The 8,944-nt window shown below is 54.0% G+C and overlaps 1 protein-coding gene across 1 annotated transcript in view; it reads left to right on the forward strand.

Annotated features, from left to right (window-relative positions):
- Positions 1–7,673, forward strand: part of DNHD1 (dynein heavy chain domain 1) — a 65,498-nt gene extending 57,825 nt beyond the window's left edge. Inside the window, 11 exon segments of the mRNA XM_060019674.1 lie at positions 1,807–2,088; positions 2,333–2,485; positions 2,661–2,839; positions 2,972–3,934; positions 4,134–4,320; positions 4,515–4,637; positions 4,723–4,924; positions 5,726–5,817; positions 5,979–6,128; positions 6,352–7,139; positions 7,323–7,673. Of these exon segments, the coding sequence (XP_059875657.1) occupies positions 1,807–2,088; positions 2,333–2,485; positions 2,661–2,839; positions 2,972–3,934; positions 4,134–4,320; positions 4,515–4,637; positions 4,723–4,924; positions 5,726–5,817; positions 5,979–6,128; positions 6,352–7,139; positions 7,323–7,673 (3,470 nt within the window).
- The last annotated feature ends 1,271 nt before the right edge of the window (positions 7,674–8,944 follow it).

Here is an 8,944-nt window from a genome sequence, read left to right on the forward strand (position 1 = left end):
ATAGCAGCACTATTTACAATAGACAAGACATGGAAGCAACCTAAATGTCCATCGACAGATAAGGAAGATGTGGGGTGTGTGTGTGTGTGTGTGTGTGTGTGTGTGTGTATATATATATATATATATATATACATGCACAAATAATGCCCTTTGCAGCAACATGGATGGACCTAGAGATGATCATACTAAATGAAGCAAGTCAGACAAAGACAAATATATGACATCACTTATATGTGGAATCAATAAAAAAACATACAAACTTATTTACAAAACAGAAATAGACATACAGACATAGAAAACAAAGTTATGGTTACCAAGGGGAAGGAACGGGGAGGATAAATTAGGAGTTTGGGATTAACAGATACACACCACTATATATAAAATAGATAAACAACAAGGACCTACAGTATAGCACAGGGAACTATATTCAATATCTTATAATAACCTATAATAGAAAAGAATCTGAAAAAGAATATATATATACATATATATGTGTGTGTATATATATATATCTGAATCACTTTGCTGTACACCTGAAACTATCACAACATTGTAAATAAGCTATACTTCAATAAAACAACAAAAACAAACAAAAAACTCCAAAATAGTAAGCCTGGAAGAGCACACAAGTCCCAGATGAGCACCGCAGCCCCAGTGATTTTAGCCTTTTTTTAAAAAAATTAATTATTTATTTTTGGCTGAGTTGAGTCTTTGTTGCTGCACGTGGGCTTTCTCTAGCTGCAGCGAGCGGGGGTTACTCTTTGTTGTAGTGCGCGGGTTTCTCGTTGCGGTGGCTTCTCTTGTTGCAGAGCATGGGCTCTAGGCTCGCGGGCTCTAGAGCGCAGGCTCAGTAGTTGTGGCACACGGCCTTAGTTGCTCCGCGGCATGTGGGATCCTCCCAGACCAGGGCTCAAACCTGTGTCCCCTGCACTGGCAGGCGTATTCTTAACCACTGCACCACCAGGATAGCCCGATTTTAGCCATGATTTTAGCCCAGTGTAACTCTGAGCAGAGTGCCTGATCAGGCATCTAAGCTACTGAAGTGAGAGATAATAAATGGGGTGTTGTTTTTAGCTAAGTTTGTGGTAACTTGTTAAGGAATAGGAAATGAACACACCAAACTGTGGACCTGGCAACCTCCACTTGCCCACTTCTTGAACACTTAATATTTTTAAAAATCCTTAAAAAATTTCTTGATAATTAAAAAAATAAGTATTTATCTTTTCCAGATCCTGCAATAGAGGAGGCAAAGGAGAAGGGGGCTGCAGACAGCTGCTGGTCAGCTAGCCACCCGGTGCACAGCACTGTCCATGGCGTGGCTAATGCCACAGTCTATGGCCTTTCTCCTACCAGCTGTTACTTCCAGGCAATGACCTCTATGCTAGTGATGACTCTTGTAGTTGTTAGTGACAGAATTTGCTTAGGCAAAAAGGGAAACGCACTGACTCTTCTAACCAACCTACAGAAAAGCAGAAATGGAGCTGATTTCAGTGGTGACTAGAACCCCTCCCTGGAATTTTAGAGTAGCAATAATGAGAGCTACCCTTTACTGAGTGCTTGGTAGGTACCAGCAAAGTGCTTTGTATGCACTGTTCCATGTCATCTTCACAGTAACCCTATGAGGTACTCACTACTATCAACCCCGTTTTGCAGATGACGAAATTGTGTCACAGAGAGCTTAAGTGACTTTCCTAAGGTGTCTTCTCGCAGAACTTCCTTCATGAGCTGGAGCCCTTGGGTGAACGGGGCTCCCCAGGAGCCTGAGTCCCTCCCTGAGAAGAGCCCCTCTTCCTCTTTCTGCCACAGGGAAGGGCTTCAAGAGAAATCAAGGAAAAGAGTCTAAAGAGGAGGACACGGAAGACGAAGATGATGAGAGCGACGAGTGTTACAAGACAAAAGAACAGAAGGCAGGAGAAAGGGGAATCACGGAGAAGAACAAGGAAGAGGAAGCGTCGCAGGAGGAAGAGGAGAAAGAACAGGAGGAGGGGGCGGGGACTGTGACTCAGTCCCCGCCCCCTCCCGAACCCCGAGTCCTCTCAGGCGCTGACCCAGAGCTGGGGCCTCAGCTCCAGGAGGCAGCTGCCGGTGGTGAGAACTCGTCCCCTGCACCCACGTGTCTCCTGTGTCCTCCCCCTACTCTGTGGCCCCACAGGACTCCAACACCCCAGTCTGACCTCAGCTCCCACCTCTACCCTGGGCACTAACTCAGTGGAAGAGCCCTGAGGGAGCCTTCCCGTCAGCCAGAGGGGAGCAAAATCGGAGCCCGATTTTGTGCATGGGGGTGCCCAGGTGCTGGCATGGTGGGTAGGGTGTCCTTGCCTCCCCCTCGCAGGCCTGCCGGTGCTACTGACCAACATGGAGCTGGGCCTAGAGTGCCCAGAACTGCAATGGCTACTGCAGCGGGAACAGCTGTGCCCACCCCAGTTGCAGCCTGGCTTCTGTCTCTATCTGAGCACTACCCTTCCCCTCAGTTCTTTGGAAAAAGGTGAGGCCCAGTGGGTAAGTCGCCAGCACAGCTTTGTGGGAACACCAGGGCCTGAGCTTCACTCAGTCTGGCCCAGAGCGGGCTCAGGACCGTAGCAGGGAGCCACACTCCCTGTGCCTCTCACCCCTGGCTCTGCCCCAGGGAAGAGGTTAAGCGTCTCCCATGTGATTCCAAGTGCTAGGCTGTGAATTGCTGAAAGGGCTGAATGTGCTGGACCTGGGCATGAACATGGAAATCCTAGAAGAACAGATGCTGCGTGAAATCTTGTGCACAGAGCGTCCTGAGCTTGAGAGCCACTGGCAGGACCTGAGGATCAGATTCCTGGACGCCTGGGAAGCTGTGAAGGCTGCTGAGGTACTTGGGGGGTCCGGTCTGTGGGCTGGGATGAGCTTTGCAGTGGCCCAGGTGCGGGGGTGGAGATGAGCGCTGCTGATCGGGAGCTACGTGGGAAAGGGCCGGATCCGCGCAACAAGGGACTGTTTGCAGGAGCGGCTGCTGACGATGCTGCTGCTCCAGAACCCAAGGCGTCAGAAACCAGCCAAGTTCCTGCGAGACATGGTGAGGGCCCAGGCAGAGCTGTGTCGGCTGCGTGCCCGTTTCGAGGAGTTACAAGAGCTGAGGAGGCAGGAGGTGGCATCGTGGGCACCGTATCGGCATGTGGTCTGGCATGGAATGGCCATTATAAAGGCTCTTAGCTCACTGCAGAACCTGCTACCGCTTTTCCGTATGAGTCCAGAGAATTGGCTGGCAGCCACCAAGCGGGCTCTGAACAGCATGAAAGGTGAGATTCATCAGCAGGAAGAACTACCCTGCCATCTGCTGCAGTTAAAAAGACAGCTGACCCGCCAGCTACTGGGCAGCACTGCCGCTACACTGGGCCTAACCCAAGTACCCTTGGTGGGTGCCTTGGGTGCTCTGGCTCTGCTGCAAGTGGCAAGGAAGGCACCGGAGCTCGAGAGGCTGGCCCTCTGGCCTGGACTGGCAGCCTCTCCCAGCACAGGCTACAGAAAACCAGACCCAGGTGTGGCTCGACCGGCCTGGCTAGGGCTGAGAGCCTGGCACGAATGTGAGATGTTGGAGGTACTGCCCCCGTATGCTGGGCTGTGTGCATCCCTGGCAGGCCACTCCAGTGCTTGGCAGGCTTACTTGTCACTGTCATCCACAGTGCTGGGTCCTGCACCGGGGCCTGGGACTGACTCATTCAGCCTCCTCCAGAAGCTGATCCTGTGGCGTGTGCTGCGCCCTGAGTGCCTGGCCAGTGCCCTGGCAACCTTCACCACCAGCCTCCTGGGCCGGCCCCTGGATGAAAACCTGCGTGCTCCCACCATACCCTTTGAACACAGTCAGGCTACTCAGCCCACGCTGATTTTGTTGCCACCACCTGGTCACCCCACCGCCACCGTGCACCCCCTGACCGTCATCCAGAAACTGGCTGCCAAACACGAGCAGGTTCGAGCCTGGCCTCTCGGCCACAGAGCCACCGGGCTCTTAGGGCTGGGCTGGGGTGTGGGTCTCCCCTCCCAGCATTCTCATGGATCTTTCTGGATTACTCAGGGACTTTTCAGGTCATCTGTGGCATTACTCTGGGTCCCTTGGGTCACCCTAGGATCCCTTTGAGTTACCCTGCCATTTTGCTGTTGGTCCTCAGGGGCAGAAGCATCTGAAGGTGATAGCTCTGGGCTCTGAAGCCTGGGACCCGGTCTCGGATGTGGTCGGCATTCTCCGCAAGGCTATGCACAGCGGGCACTGGCTGGTGCTGGAGAACTGTCATCTGATGCCTCACTGGCCAAAAGAGCTGCTACAGCCCTTGCTGGGGCCGTTGGCCAGAGCCAAGGGTGGGTTTGCTGCCTAGAGATGGCTTCTAGGACCCTATCCTACACTTGGGCCTGAGCTTGAACTCAGATCTCATGGCTGATCCCCTAATCACCTTTGTATCTGACTCCTAACCCCCTAGCCTCAAGTCTGATCTCTAGGCTTATGTCTGACCCTTTACCCAGCGATTGATCTCAGCCCCATGTCTGACCCCTAGTGGTCTCCGACCTGGAGTTAGAACTGCTTTCTGCTCAACAAGCAAGAGAGAACGTGGCCACTGTCCACAGAGATTTCCGTCTTTGGCTTATTGTGTCTGCAGAGGCTATTGCTTCCTTACCAGGTGAGGAGCTTCCCCCCACAGGCTCTCAGATTGGAGCGGGGAGGTAACTGTATTGTGCTGACTCAGCACTTTCCTTCCTCCCCAGCCGTGCTGACTCTGCACTCCATGCCTATTTTCTGGGACCAGTCCCTGGAGCTGTCCCATGTCTTGGTCGACAGTGTGGAGCTAGTCCAGCAAGGACTCTGTGTGCAACCCCCAACCAGGGTGCTGCCTCTGCTCCTCCTACATGGCCTCCTGCTACACCGGCAGCTCTATGGAATGAAGCTGCAGGCTCACAGGGGGTGCTGGTGAGGGACCCCGCCCATCCTACTCTGTCAGTCACTCAGCAAACACTGAATATTTTTCACATGATGGGATTCATCTCTGGGGAGCTCCAAAATGTGAGGGCAGGGGGAAGTCAAGGAAGGCTTCTCCAAGGACTTAGGGGTCTCACTTTGAACTGAGTCCTGACAGCAGAGGCAGATCAGGTGGAGATGAGGCCTTTCTGAGCAGAAGGAACTAAGCTTAGCAGGAGAGAGGACTTCAGTGTGGCTGAGGTGGACATGCTGGGGCTTGAGTGGGGAGAGATGAGGCTTGTGGTAAAGGGCCTTTAAGACCATCACAAGGGACCTGATTGGATCCTGAGGACAGTGGGAAGCCACTGAAGGGTTTTAAGTAGAAGACACATGATCCCATCTGTGTGTTGGAAAGATCACGCTGGCTGCAGCGTGGAGAATGGACCAGATGGGGCAGGGCTGGAGGCAAGCACAATAGTTTTGGGAGGCTCTGGCAGGCTTGAGGAACGAGGTCATGGTATGGGTGGTAGGGACTAGGGTAGTCACAGTGGGGAGAGAGTAAATATGGGGTTAGGAAGAGGGAAGAGTCAAGGAAGGCTCTCAGATTTCTGCCTTGGACAACTGGGTGGGTGGTGTGGGAGGAAATGATGATTTCAGTTGAAAGGAAGTCGTATTTGTGGTGCCAAGTGGCGATGACTAGTGAGCCCTCGTGGGTCTGGAGCTCAGGAGGGAGGTTCGGGCTGGAGAGAAAGATGTGAAAGTCCTCAGCATATAGATGGTTTTGAAAGCCTACTTCCTGCTCTCCACCCCCAGGAGTCAAGGGACGCTGACCCGGATCCTGCAGACCCAAGACCACCTGTGGGCCAGCCTGAGCAATCCCAGTGCTGCCATGCAGGAGCTGGCTGGTGAGACTCCTCCTGTCCCCCATGCAGTCACCAGCTCCCAGGAGAGCCCAGAAAGGGGGAGGGAGGGGAGCACTGAGATGGGGACATAACCTACAACCTTGGTTTGGGAGGTGGTGGAAACTGGAGGGGCTGTAACTGAGGGGCTCTGACCTCATCCTCAGCTTCAGTTTTCTATGGGGGTCCTGTGGGAGACGAGAAGGACAGGGAGGTCCTGAATAGCCTCACGCAAGCCTGCCTGAGCTCCAGCAGCAGGAACCGGGCCCAACCACACACACCCCAGTATCTGCTGGCCACTCTGATGCCCAGCCCGGGTAAGCTGCAGTCAGGTATCTGCGTTGAGGTGGGGAACAGCCCAGTAATACCACCTTGCTCAAGGGAATGTAACAGAGGTACCAAAAAAGGTGTAGAAGGGGGCAATATTCACAGTTACGGGATGATGATGGTTTAAAGTGTCAGAGAAAGGCCTACTCCCTTGGGTCTGGGGTGGGAAGAGACAGTCTTATCTCTCACCCCTCACTCACCTCCACCCCCAAGAACTAGGGGAGCCGGATGCTATGGAAGAGTGCAAGGCCCAGATGCATCTACTGCCCACACCACCTGAACCCCGGACCTGCGGACTGAGTGCTGGCCCCCAGACCTGGCTGCTGCGACGCCAGAGTCGCGCTGTCCTGAGCGCGCTGCAGCGGTGTTCGCCCACTTGGGTTCCGGAGGCCAGCGGAGGCTCCCGGCGTGCCGAAAGGCGGCTGCGGCAGCGCCTGGTGCAAGCCAAGCGGAGGCTGGAGTCACTGCAGGCTCTGCTGACCGAGACCACTCGCCAAGCTGAGTCTGGCGCGGGGTGGGGGGAGCTGGGGCTGAGCGCGCGGCGGCCTCTGGAGGGCTTCCTCAAGATGGAGGTGCTGGAACTGAGCCAGCTGGTGGGCGCGCTGCAACGGGACCTTGATTGCCTGTTGCAGCAGCTGAAGGGCGCGCCCCCGTGTGCCTCCCGGCGCTGTGCCGCGGTGGCTCACGCTCTCTGGACTGGCCGCCTACCCTCGCCTTGGCGACCCCACGCGCCTGCCGGGCCTCAGCCGCCCTGGCACTGGCTGCGACAGCTATCGCGCCGTGGGCAGCTGTTGGTTCGCTACCTGGGTGTGGGGACCCAAGTACCAGAGCGCATCTTTCACCTGTCAGCCTTTTGCCGCCCGCGCCGCCTGCTGCTGTCACTGCGTTGGGAGGCTGCCTTTGCTGGGGTTGACCTGACGAATTTCCCTGGTTGCCAAGGCTCTAGCTCCAGTCAGCTCCCCCATAAACGTCAGGAGCTAAACAGCCCTCTGCACCTCCAGGTATCCTCGTGCTGCCCCTTCGTTTCCAATTCCGCCCCTTGAAGTCCCTGATTACACCTCTTAGTTACCCCACCTTGCCTCTTCTTGGTTTTACTCCCGCTAGCCTCATCTGCTTCTCTAATCCCGCTCCACCACGACCCCCCAGCTTCTCAGCCTTGCCTGACCAGTTTCTGGCGCCCCCAGGTGGTGAACGGCCCAAACCCCAGGGTTCCAGAGGTGGGGCTGCTGCTGACTGGGCTACAGCTCCGGAACGCCGAGTGGGACCCGCTCGCAGGGGCCTTGCAGGACAGTTCTTCCAGTCAGCCCAGCCCTCTGCCTCTGGTCAGAGTCAGCGCCCAGGCCCCGGGGGCCAATGACATGCCACCCCGAGCCGGCCTGGCCGTGTATTCCTGTCCTGTGTACTTGGAAGGGCCCCTCGGCACCACTAGGCTGCACAGCAGGAAGATCCTGATGCACCTGCCCCTGCCCACGAAGCTCAGCCCTGCCACCTGTGCCCAACGGAGAGTCCATGTGTGCAGCCCACCGCTGCCCTGAGCCCTCCGCCAAAATAAAGTTGGAGTGCTTTGATGAAAGATTTCTGAGACTTAATAAGGAATGCAGGTGTGTGCCCACTGAAAATGCGACACACTGAGGGGAAAGCACAGTGTACACGACTGAGAGAGGTGGTCTGTTCACAGTGAAGGCAGAAGAGGGTGTGTGCCTGGCGATGGGGAGAGGGGAGTGTGGGTACACTGTGGGGGAGATGGGCCTGGGGCTAGTCCTGTATCCAAGGGGCTAGGCCCCCGAGATGGGCCTGGGGCTAGTCCTGTATCTCAGGATGGCTAACACACAGGACTTGGAATCCCTACCCAGCTCTCGACTGTGCTCTCAGCTCTTGTGCTAAACCCGCAAGCGATATTTTTAAAGGGAGAACATTAGAACTCAAGAAAATTTCTTCAGGCACTTAGCAGTACTATTGGGAATGCCCCAATCCTGCCCTACTGGTCATCCCCTCCCCCAGAATGGATCCTGAGTGAGTCGTACACACACACACACACACACACACACACACAAGCGAAATAAGACACAAGGTCATATGTTCATTCAACGATTAGTTATGAGCACTCCTCTGAACGAGGTGCTCTTCCAGGCACTGATGAGGTTGTTCTAATGCCGGGAGACAGATAATAAAAGGACAACATATAAATGAGTTAAATTTGATGACTTTTAAGTGCTATAAAAAAAAAAGCAGGCTGATGTGTCAGAGAGTGACTAGAGGGGAGCAGTTAATCTAGTTTGGGTGTTCAGGGAAGGCTTGATGAGTATTTGAAAGAGCTATTTGAAGATCAAGGAGGGTTTCAGGTAGAGCCCTCAGCAGATGCAAAGGTGCTGAGGCAGGAACAACCTTGGGGTGTTCAAGGAACAGAACATATAGCTGGAGCACTGTGAGTGAGGGTCAGAGTAAGCCAAAAGGATGGAAAGGTATAGAAAGGGGCAGATCACTAGAGCCTTTTCATGAGAATGAGCTTGTATTTTTTAAAAGAAGGAATCTATTAGTATTAGTTGGGAAATGAGCTTTATCAAAGATCACTCTGGCTGTTCTATGGTGGGTGGATGGATGGAAGGAAACCCAGAGTAACAAGGAGGAAGATTTGTTTGGAGGCTATTGAAGTAATTCAAGTGAGAGATGATGGAGTTTGGACTAAGGTCATTAACAGTAGAGATGGAGAATTAATGGATTTAGGAAATATTCTGGAGGCAAAGCCAGCAGAACTTGCTGATGGATTGAATGCGAAGAGTGAGGGAAATGGGCAAATCTACCGTAG

The sequence above is a fragment of the Delphinus delphis genome, chromosome 8, assembly GCF_949987515.2.
Source record: "Delphinus delphis chromosome 8, mDelDel1.2, whole genome shotgun sequence".
Lineage (NCBI taxonomy): Eukaryota > Metazoa > Chordata > Mammalia > Artiodactyla > Delphinidae > Delphinus > Delphinus delphis.